The sequence below is a fragment of the Thunnus maccoyii genome, chromosome 7 (assembly GCF_910596095.1).
Source record: "Thunnus maccoyii chromosome 7, fThuMac1.1, whole genome shotgun sequence".
NCBI lineage: Eukaryota > Metazoa > Chordata > Actinopteri > Scombriformes > Scombridae > Thunnus > Thunnus maccoyii.
In genome coordinates, this window is record NC_056539.1 from 18404357 (window position 1) to 18416159 (window position 11803).

The following is an 11803-nucleotide window of genomic DNA, read 5'->3' on the forward strand; positions in this document are numbered from 1 at the left end:
GGAAATGTCTTCTCTGTCGGGATTCCTTCCTCAAGCTCAAACTGTGCTGAGGGTTCTCTTATGTGTCCAGATACCCCACAGAGGCGTTGATTAAGTCAAGCTGAAGGCCAAAGTCTCCCTGCAATTGAGAGCCCCCAGCTCACTCAGTAAGCTATCAGGTGACCCGTCTCTCCCGCTCATTCACTCTCCAGTCAGATACTGATGCTGAGAGGAGCTATTAGAGCCTGGGCTCCAACCCCAAAAAGCATTCTGCTGGGTGTTGATAAGCAGCAGGTACCAGGATGTGGCGGGAGGCAGGGAGGGAGGAAGAGGTGGGGTGAGTGTACGGCAGCAATGGGAGGCGGGGGACGGGAAATGATCTCTGAAGGCCATCTTATTAATGGAGGCTTTTCATTACTAGCACTAATGCAAATGATTGGTGGGGCTAATGAGCTTGAAGGTCCGCGCGAACGAGGGCTCCGAGGAACAGCGGTGTGTGGTGATCATAGCGGGAGACGAAGGTGATGAGTCTTGAACATCATATCTGGCCATGATGAACATTTAGCTTGTACTAGAACAGGAGGAATAGAGAGAGGAATGGATGAATGAGCTGATGGGTCGGTGAGTCAATTGTGCACCAACTCAATATGGCAGGCTGCTACAGGCAAGAGGGTACAAGATGAATTGTGGAGGGGACGAGTGTATTTCACTGTCAGTGGATTGAAGTGAGGTAAAGCATGGAAAATGTCTTGATCGCCTTCTATAAAGTGCTTGCACGCTCTAGGTTTGTAAGCACTTAGGAGACGATGAAGCGCGACACATTTCTTTGAAGGCGCGGCATCCCCTCATCAAATGTCATGAGCAGTGCATGATATTCCATTTATACTCTTTACCGAACACCAGAACACTGGCCCATTATTAAAAAGACAAACTGCCTTTAGTGTTTGCTGTAGTGTGTTAAAGACACCCTTGGTGGCTGCTGTGAACCTTGCATGTAGAGGGATTTAGACCGATTTACAGCATGGTGTGTACAGGATCAGTTCTGGCTCAGGAGTGTCTCATGTGGGCTCTCTCAGGGGAGCGGCGGGGGGAGGACCAGAGGCCACTGATTGATGGTCAAGGACACTGAACCCCTCCCCCACACCCCTTGCTCAGAAGAGCCCATCTCTGAAGCCGTGTCCTCGGGGGGATTGGGATGCTGCCTGGCTGGCTGCCGTCTGTGCGCCACTCGTGACAGCTCGCCTGGAGGATATGAGCAACTCAGGGGATGAATCATTCGCTAATCGACAAATGAATGAATTGGAGATTTAATCCAATACAAAAACATGGGAGATTTTTTTTTTTCTATTCCGCATTGTGGAACATGTATGAAGCTCAAGGGGACCGAACACAGGATTGAGGACTTTTGAATGAAGCACATGTTTCCACAAAGCTTACAATCCCAGTCTATGTGATCGTTAAAGCGCTGAAAAGAGGAAGGGAAAGGAGCACGCACAATTACTTAATGAATGATGATGTTCCAGTGAATTACAGTGCAGTGCATAACACTCGAGATGGTACTCAACACAAACCCCGCATTGAGTGTCACTGTTGCATATTTCAGTATGATTCATTATCTGTGTCAACAGTGACTGAGGTTCAGGGCCTTAGCATTTGTTGTGCATATGATGTGTGGGTGACAAAACTGCTGTCGATAGAGATTCGGGGAGGGATAAGGGGGAGGGAAGAAGGACGACAGAGGGAGAGCCTGGCTCATACTCCCAGCACACTATTTAAAGCTGATGGCTCCCGTCCAGAATCACAGGAGAGAAGCAAGGATTGTTATTTTCATATGACTTTGGCTAGTGCTGGGGAGGCTTTAGTTTTTCATTTCAATTCTGTTGCAAACCAGTAATTGAAGCGTATCGCTTTCATCTCCACTTATCTCCTCTGCTCTTCTCCCTTTGGAGCGCTGCTTGTCTTCGTAGCGTTTGCGCATCTTGACACTGTTGGTTTCTCTATGATATATTGTATGGGATTCTGGTACTTCATTGTAGCTCGCTGCTGATGTACATGGCAATTAAATTCAAACCCCAAAGAGGTAGAACTCAGTCAGAGCCCCCCTCCCTCCCTCTCTCTCTCTCTCTCTCCTGTCCGCTGCTGCTCGCACCCCCTTTCAATCACTGTCTTTTTTTGCAGCTCGCTCTTCCTTTGATTCCCGCTTCTTCTCCCCGTATCTGCCTTTTCCTTTTCACTCGCTTTCTGTCTGTCTCTTCCCCCTTCTATTCCCTTCATGTTAATAAGCAGAGTAATGGTGTTGCAGGCAGTTCCTGGTTGGGGAGTTAATTAAAATGGCAAGTTACAACCCACACAGTCAAAACAATGGAGGCCCCTGCTTTTCGCAGTGACACAGGGAGATATTAAACAAGCCCAAAATCAAACACCGCGAGGAGGCAGGAACCCAGTAACACTGCCGATCCCCCAACCTCACTTAACACTTCCGTCCTGAAATACTGATGGGTTTATTGTTACTCTCTCCGGCCCAGTCAACATTAGTCAGAGCAGAGATCCAGTAATTACCTACTGCACTCCCTGAACTGCTGCATGAAAAGCAATTGTGTACAAGATATTAATGTGATGATTACTGCAGCATTTTACTGAGCCAGAAACGACACTGACACTGATCAGATGAGAAACTGAAGAAGGGGAATAGTGACATCTGCCTATTCCCCACCCTCCACCACCACCACCACCACCACCACACACACACAAACACACACCCCAAATGATTTTGCTAGCGCGGCTAGCACAATGCAGAGCGCTCAGGCTCTGACAACAGTGGGCCGGCTGAGCAGGACAGGAGCAGTTGCTATGGTTACCATTTCTCGGCTCGCTCTCACAGCCCAGGAAAACTGTGTCATTATCCTGTACTTTGGATAGGAGAAGAGAGAGAGACACAGAGAGAGAGAGAGAGAGAGAGAGAGAGAGAGGAGGGATACAAAGAGAGAGAGTGAGGTAGAAAGGGGAGACAAAGATAGAAAGACGAGGGGGGCTGCAGTTCACACAGGCCAGCCATGCATCTAACACACACATCATCAAAATTTGCACCCATTTCTGCTCCTCTCTCTCCCTTTTTTTCCCCCCTTTCCGTCTGTCAGCAGTGCTATAGTTTTCACTCTAATAGGTAAACAACTTCAGTGCCGACAAATAATGCTTGAAAATATCAGGTAAAAGCAGTGCTGTCAGGTGATAATGGGATGTGTGTCCTTTTTTTTTTTCTCTCTTTCTCTCTCTGCCTGGCATCTCCTGTGAAAATTGTCACCAACAAGCTATTATGTTGGTAAAAAAAAAGATCAATCTCTGCATCATTGTATTTATTTTAACACACCGACAGCCATATGCCACTCCAATGACAACCAACCTAGATTCTTATTGAATAAATAGTCCACAATAATAACAGCACAGTGGGATAATGATCCTCCTCTGCAAAAAAATGTGCAACAACAAGCCGCTTCTAACCTCAGAAATACACAAAGCAAAAGGATTTATATGTTCATGAGCGTGTGTGTGTGTGTGTGCAGTATGTGTTTGTGCTTACGTTGTTGTTCACTTTGCTTGTGCGCAACTGTGTTTGTGCATCGTTAGGTCCACATCAGGTTGGTATTCCAGAAAGCAGGTTCAACAAATTCTGAGTCTAACACTGAACTCTGAGTCGATGATGGGAAACTCTGAGTTTGTTGATCTGAGTTCACTCTGAGTTAAGCACACACGTGGTGAATGAAAAAAGACATTATCGATGGAGCTCTGATACTACGATTCACCATGGCAACAGGTAAATAAAAGGCGGACGGTGCACATTTATCTTTAAAAATAAGAGCCTGAGTCAGAGCAGGGAAAAGTGTCAGTTAGTTAACACAATAAAGTTATATTCAGTGTTGTCCATTAATTCATCATTTATCGAATCTCAGAATCCATCAGCTATCTGATGATGATTTAGCCTCTCAGGGGCAACGACCAATATTTCGGGCCAGCAGATATCCAGGACACTTCCTCTTCCATGTGCTGGTCTTTGTTTACAGTCCAATTAGCAACTTGAGACGGTCCAGATGACATTTTGGCTAATCTCTATAAACAGATATCTGCATATGAATGCAGATAAATTTAATAAAAAGCTAATGAAAAGCTAAATCATCATCAGACGATAGCTGATGGGTTCCGAGATTGCATTTCAGCCAGTGCGTTCTGCCTGTTTTGCTCTCCACCCTGGACTTTTTACCTGCATGCTACCAAAGCCTGCTCAAACGTGATTGGTCAATACTACTTAGACTACAAATGGAAACCAGAACACCTCCGGTACCAAAATCTTGTCCTGTTGCCTACAGATTCTTCATTCAAATGCAGATTTCTGTTCATAGAGATTATCCTTTCCCAGACTTAATTTCCTTAATGATGATAAAGTGGAATCTGACTTTATCAGGCTGTAGCTACATAGAAATGAAAAATACAGTTGAAGATTTAACGAATATATAGATCAAAGACATGACCGTAAGCTCACAGTCTGATCCAGTAATAATGTGTTTGGTGATTTGCACTTGAAAAGGCATCAAGGTTAAAATACAGTAGAGTTTACATTTTTAGACATTTTTGGCTCAACAGCATTTAGTGACTTTATTTCAGCTACTAAAACCTCACTTTCAATCTGCAGCCACACCACGATCCTGCTCGCTCAGAAATATTAACATATAATCTCCAATATTATATGAATTATGTTCCATCGGTGCGACCAATCACATCATGAGTGATGGAGATAATTATTCATTGATCCTATGTGTCTTAAGCTTCATACTGATTCTGTAAATTTAACCTGAGATTACACTTCATATGCAATAACATTTCAGTGCAGGAGCTGCTCTAACAAACTGGCAGCTGTCTTGTTTGCACAGAGTCACAGAGTTGTGACAGAAGGACATGCAGAGGTTTTATTCTGATGTGAGACTGAATTCACGCTGTGTAATATCTGAATGTGAGAGCAAAAAACGCTGTTCAAAGAAATCACTGATACTGCATAAAAGCAGTAACTTTAGATAGTCCTTGAGTAGCAAACTGATATCCAACCAGGATTTTGATTCTGACAGACAGTAAACCACTGATAATTGACGTGAGCTTTGATACGGACTGAATGAATGCGGAAAATGAAAGCGCGTCTGGCTCTGTGAGAAGGAGGAGACACAGAGAAACTCAGGGTCCGTTAAGAAAACCTGCCAGCGAGCAGGTTAGCTTCACAGAGTCAGTTACCATGGTAACTGACCCCAAGTTTAAGTTACATCTCTTTGTGGAACTGAAAACCCAGAGTTTCCCTCATCTCAGGGTTAACAAACTCAGAGTTTTCACTAAACCTGTTTCTGGAATACCACCCCGAGGAGTTACATTGTGAACTAATTACATGGCCGTGTAAATAGAGGCACCCTGCTGATATGGGCTGTGCACCACATGATTTCCCCTGGTGGAGCAGAGCCTGTTTGCACTGCCTTGCTGCGCTGTGCTGTGTGTGTGTGTGTGTGTGTTTGTGTTTGTGTGTTTGTGTGTGTGCGAGTAGGCATTCAGGCATGTGACCTGTACATGCAGGTATGTATGTGTGTGTGTGTGTGTGTGTGTGTGCTGAGGGAGAGCATGTTTTGTAACCTGTGAGCTGTGCTTTATTGAGCTACAAGCTAAAAGAGTGTGTCTGTGTTGAGGAGGCAGAGTAGCCCCCCTCCAAATGAAAGGCTGCCCTCTCCCTCTCCGCCTGCCTCACGCAGCTCTCCAGAGAGCTCTGTTCATATTACTGTGGCTGTCTGCTGGTCAGAGAAACACAAACAGCACAAAACAAAGCAGGCTTCGATGAGAAAGTGAAGAAAAGACCTTGTGTAGCCCCTCATCTGTTCTCCTCTCTCTCCACTGATAGCTTTTTTTTCTACGACTAATATGAAAGGTGGGAAAGGGGAATAAGTATTTTAACAGCCAACTAGAAAAGGTTAAAAAACATATAGTATTTTAAAATAGTACAGAATCAGTGGTGAAAAATAACTTAGTACATTTACTCAAGTACTGTATTTCAGTTTAATTTTGAGGTACTTGAACTTCACTTTTTCATTTGTATTATATTTTTAATTCAGTACATTTATTTAACAGGTGTAATTAAATAACTAGTTACTTTTTAGATTATGATTTAACATTAATTCCTCGACCAGCTACAATGTAGTACTTTAAAGTCCCCGTCCTCTCAAAAATGTATTTTTCTTGTTGCTCCTTCAGTTAGATGTTTGAGCTTCATGTTGAATGATGTGTTTGACTCTAGAAGGCTGTTTTGAGATTTATCTGCTGAAAGTGGAAAGTTTCTCAATTTAAATCTTGAGTTGAAGGCGCGTAGCTACAAGCAGGATTTGTGACGTCACAACTAGTTAAGAACCAATCATGATCCAGTATTATTATCCAATATTTCTAGTTGACATTGTGGGTGTATGTGATGTGCTATTGTGTTTAGCTTTGTATTTTGTATAATGAGTCCTGTGTGTTTTTTGCTTTGTGCTGTTTGTTATTGTGCTGTTATATGTTTTATTTGTAAGGGACTGCAGATAAAAAATGAGCTTTAAAGCTAACTCTGGTGCAGTGTATCAAATGTTAACATTTATATTTAAAACTGTACATTGTCCTTATAAATACAATACAATTTTTTCATGCAACTTACACAAGTGTGATGTGGAAACACAGCGCACATACACTCAGAGTGAAGTGAAGTAGGAGCTGCTTGTATCCAACAGTTCAACTATTGAAATTAACAATATTTGTGTAACATTTCCAATTAAAAAAAAGCATAAATAAAAGAGGATAAAATTAAATTATAAAATATGAAAAATGTAAAATATGAAAGTGGAAAACCCATTTCAGACACAAATTATTATTCAAAGCAGAATATTTTTATACATCATAAATTATGTTTGGAGGGGATCATTAAGTACATTTTGCTGAAAATACTTCTGTACTTTTACTTGACAAGGAGTTGTTTTTTCTTACATTGTAGTATTAGTAGTTTTACTTACTGTAAGTAAAGATCTCAATACTTCCACCACCACTGTTCAGAATATTGCACCGAGTGTTGTGAAGTATGAGTTTCTGGGATCAGCGGCAGCGCTACAGTAATTGGAGTTTTTACATTCTCATTTGAAAGCACCATACCAAGCTAACTGTGAGTTTGAAAGTGGAGGATGCGGCGGAGTGAAAGTGCAATCACAACTAATCAGAGCTTCTCTTGTTTCCTGCCCACAGCACCCAACACTGCACCCTATGGGAGCACAGGAAGTGCGCACGTCCCGCTGGCCTGCCGATACCTGGTCCTGGCTCTCTCCTCCTTCATCAGCGTGTACTAGCAGAGGCCAGCGCGGACACAATGACTGTCGAGAGCATTTATGAATCCTTTTTGACATTGCTGATGGCTGGGATCCAATCTGGTACAGTTTGTTGAAAAGCTGTGAGGGGAAAATAATCAGCGTTATTTTGTGTGGGGATTTTTTTTTTTTTCTTTCTTAATTTGCATTCTGGTGAAATTTCTGTCATGTAAATACTATGATGTTTTTTAATTATTATTTGTTCTCTCTTCAGTTTTTTTTCTTTTCTGATTGATCGATCACCTTGTGAATCAGTGCTCACCCCCACCCCCCCAACCCCCCACTTCCCGCTCCGCCTCCAATCATATCAAAATTCCCCCCGCCCCTAACCTCCCAAATTACTTTTCAAGCCTCTTTCTCTGGGAGGTGACGGCGCAAAACTGACATTTTCATCCGTTTTTGTACATGGCTAAAAATAAGCAATTGTGCCAAGTCTCTCAGTACACAGAATTACCATACCAATGTTGTATTGAATGTATTATGGGTTGTTGAACAAAGGAAAGACATTTAGATTCCTAACAATACAAAATTTGATTATGAAGTGTGCTTAAAAAATACAGAAAAAAAAAAAGAAAAAGAAAAAAACAAAAAAGGCAGGGTGTTTTTTCAGGACCTGTATTGTCATGATTACTCAGTAGATGGATGAACAGTGTTGAAGGTGTGCTTTGTTGTATTCTGAAATGGGTCCTTCAGTAACTATGCCTGCCTAACAGCTTTGATCAGGCAGACGTCAAAGTAGCAAAGTATACTGTATTGTATCTTTATATTTTAATATAGTGTAGGCTTTTGTTTTAAAGTGGGACCAGCTTTTCTCATTCGACCAAAAACATTAACACGGTTCATGAGTTTGTACAGTTATGAAGGGAGGAACATCGCTGCCCTGTGTTTACATATTTTCTTGAAAATATAAATATTACAGTATATCCTCCATATTTTGTTTTCAGTGAGTCACATACGTGAATGTCACAACAAACTGTTGCAGTATTGAGAAGAAAAAGCAGAGCCCAAGTTAAACTGATTGCTTTTCTCTTTGAAAACGGGCCACCTCCACTAGGCGTCTGAGCGGGGCATTTTGTCTCTGAACTCACTGTTAACCTACTGATCATCTTCTGGACAAAAACACACAGCTGCATACTGTCGGTCGCTTGAAGTTTTTAGCTTCAGCTTTTGGCATGACGCTTAGATTCTGCAGCACTGCATTTGTCCGTCTCCGTTTTCTTTTACAGATTATTCACTACTTAAATATATTACAGTCTACAGTTAATGGACATCATTGTACCAATTAACAAATGATGGAAATATAGAGAGAAAAAAGGCTATGTCGCTTACGATTTTTGGCAAAATATGACAGTGTAAGGCAGATATTTCAATAGATCATGTTAGTGGTTAAGTACATGATCTCTTCAGAAGTATTTTGTCGAAAACGGCTTTCTTTCCAATCCGCATCCTTCACATATTAATTATAATTATTATCAAAGATACACAAACAGCTGATCAGTGTCCGCAGGGCCAATGAAAGTCCAACAGAGTTCAAACTTAATTAAATGATGCAGTTTGCGGCTTTTTTATTCACTGAAATCAACCATATCAAGACGCGAAGCAGCGTTATGGTAAGGGTTTACTTTTTGACGAGACTGTCAGCATGGCATATTCATCCTCAAGTATCTTCAATCCATGGTGTAAACAGAGTTACTGCAATGCCTTAATAGTACCATAGACATTAAATTAACCTCCTTCTAAAGAAGGACACTTCCAGAAGCTCTCCCAGATGTGGAGCTCCATAAAATATGACCACATTTGTTTGACTGATTATTGAATGTTCATAAACCATTTGCTGACTGATCTTTCGAATTAGGCATTATTATTCAGTGAAAACAAAATTCCTCAACTTATGGCTCTCACAGGTATTTTCAAATAAGCCAGTCGCAACTGATAAAAATGCAGTATTTGTCATACAGGTTAACATGTTTGCAAGTCTTGTTTGGATTTGGATTGTGTTCTGTTTCGCCCCGCGATCAAGGAGTTCACACAGTATTTTCACATGAACTTGTAACTGCAAACCTATAGAGAAATAGCCATCGCAGTTAAAAGACTTAAAGCACAAACACTGTTATTACTTTTATGTTTTGTGGTGATTTTGTTTTGAGGTCTGCTGAACTTTTTTTTTTTTTCTTGGAATTGTTATCAGCTTGTTTTACAAATTATGAAAATACTGCACCATATGATCTTGTTTAAATGTTAAGGTATAATGAAAATGGGTCAGAAATATATTTATTCTCTTCCTTTATGAAAACAATGTATAAAAAAATACATTTGAAACATGTAAAACTGGTTATGTGACATTTATTTGAATGAGGCACAGTATGGCATAGTTTATAATGTTGTCAGGTTCATTTAGATGCCATAACTGTCGTTGATTTTTTGTCGAGACGAGTACATTAAAAAGAACAATGTTTGCAATCAAATAACCTACTTTTTGAAACAGAGAGGGTGTGAACCAATATAACAGTATTATAGAACAGAATCAATGTGTGTATATTTGGAGAAAATAGGATACCGTTTGATCTTTAGAGCCAGTGTGTAGTCATAGTTTTCACACACTTGCGTGTTTGACGATGTGCAGAGAGTATGGTTGTGCTGCATGTCAAAGTTAACCTGTGTTTTTTGAGGTGGCCATTTTACAGATATTCAAACTTTTTAATGAATGGAACCAGTTTTTTCCAAACGTTTTCGTTCTCGACCTGGTCTAAAAATACATACCTCCTACAGATCACCAGGCTATGTTTGTTTGTGATTTATTTGAATCAACTTTGCTGATAAACTAAAAACAACTGCTGTTCAGAGTCATAATGATTATTGTGGCACATTGGTGACAGTCTGGAGTTATGTTGGTTGCTTGTCCGAGCAGTTAAGACCATGCTAGTATTTCCATATGAAATGTACTGGATGTTAATTCTTTTGAATAATGGTATTAACAAGTCCCTTTTATCAAATCACTATTATTTGCAATAAAAGTCTTCATGTTACAATACTTAAACTCATATCTGAGTTAATGATTCAAAGGGGTCATTATCACTCTCCAGGTTGAGGAACATATCGCTTGTGTTTGTACAGTGTAACTCGGGGTTATTGAGTCATCTTAATTGTGCAGTATCATGCATACTTGATCCCCTCCCCTCTGCCCCCAAACACTGTATAAATCCTCCTGAGCCCAGATGGCCAGATGCCACAGTACACAGGATTAACCAACATTTGCACTGCATAGTCATGATTGACTGGAGTGTGTTGCTCAGTATATCTGTTCTCAATGTATTACAAACGTAAAACGCTGTTCATTCCCTCCCATGATGCATTTGGAGTAGATTATAATGTACTTTTTCAGGGGCAGGGCTTTCTAGTATCCTATGAACTGAATACAGTCTTGGCTAAAACATCCACGGTTGTGACCTACCTCGTGAAAAGTTCAATTGGAAAAAGTCGTGTTGATGTAGGAGCTGAACAGAGGCCACGCCACCCACCCGCAGAGATCGCTGCCTCACCTCAAAGCTCCCAGCTGACACCGGAGGAAAAAAAAAATCTCTCCGCTTTTAAATATAAGATAAGAGGATATTAAATATTCAAGTGTGTGGGTATTATAGCCCACAGTTCCCACCCTGAATTTTTAAATCGCCCATTTCAAAGCATCCTCCTGCACTCAGCCGACGTATCAGAATCACAATGTTCAGTTTTGAATGCATTTAGTTTGGATTTGTTGCATTATGAAACAACAGCTGTTTAAAATGAGTCTCAGATGGGAACAAGTACTGTACTGAGTGCCTTCAAAGTATTTTGTCAATCAGCTGAATAACATTATTTAGAGCAGTGTTACTACAAGCCAAGCTGAAGCTCCTGTTAGCAGTGTAAAGTATAAAATAATTACTCACTTAACAGTTTTAATTACATCGGCTATTTATAAAAATACACCCAACCATCTCAGGATGGATGCAAACAGCACTCCTCATAGGTTGCAGACATCATGTAATTACATGTACTGTGTATTTGTACTTGTTTGAAAGTGGTTTCATGAGGCATAATTAAGTTATTCTGATACATGTAACCCCGAAAATAGCATAGAGAACAAGTAAAAAATTGAATTAAACGCAGTTAATTGTCTTCATAATTCAAATATGATGAGTGAATAGTTAGATTTCAGTGTACTAATGTGTATTTATCTTCCAGGGAAAAAGAAGCAGGGTTCAAATCGTTCTTAATCATCTTCATACTGGATATTATCAGGTCGAACTTTATACACACAAACTGCAGTTTCCTGTCTGTTTTCACCTCTTTAGAGTCTGAGACGGACACTTTTATTACTCTTTCCTGTGATTGACATACTGTATCTGACACTGGCTAGAATTTTCCTGCTGCTGTAAAAAAAAACT

The 11803-nt window shown here is 40.7% G+C and overlaps 1 protein-coding gene across 5 annotated transcripts in view; it reads left to right on the forward strand.

Moving 5' to 3' along the window:
• Positions 1-10419, forward strand: part of negr1 (neuronal growth regulator 1) — a 164067-nt gene extending 153648 nt beyond the window's left edge. For all 5 annotated transcript variants that reach the window (XM_042416842.1, XM_042416843.1, XM_042416845.1 and 2 more), the window contains one exon: positions 7264-10419. In XM_042416842.1, coding sequence (XP_042272776.1) covers positions 7264-7364 — 101 coding nt within the window. In that variant the 3' untranslated portion in view covers positions 7365-10419. The remainder of the gene's footprint in view (positions 1-7263) is intronic.
• Positions 10420-11803: the final 1384 nt, after the last annotated feature.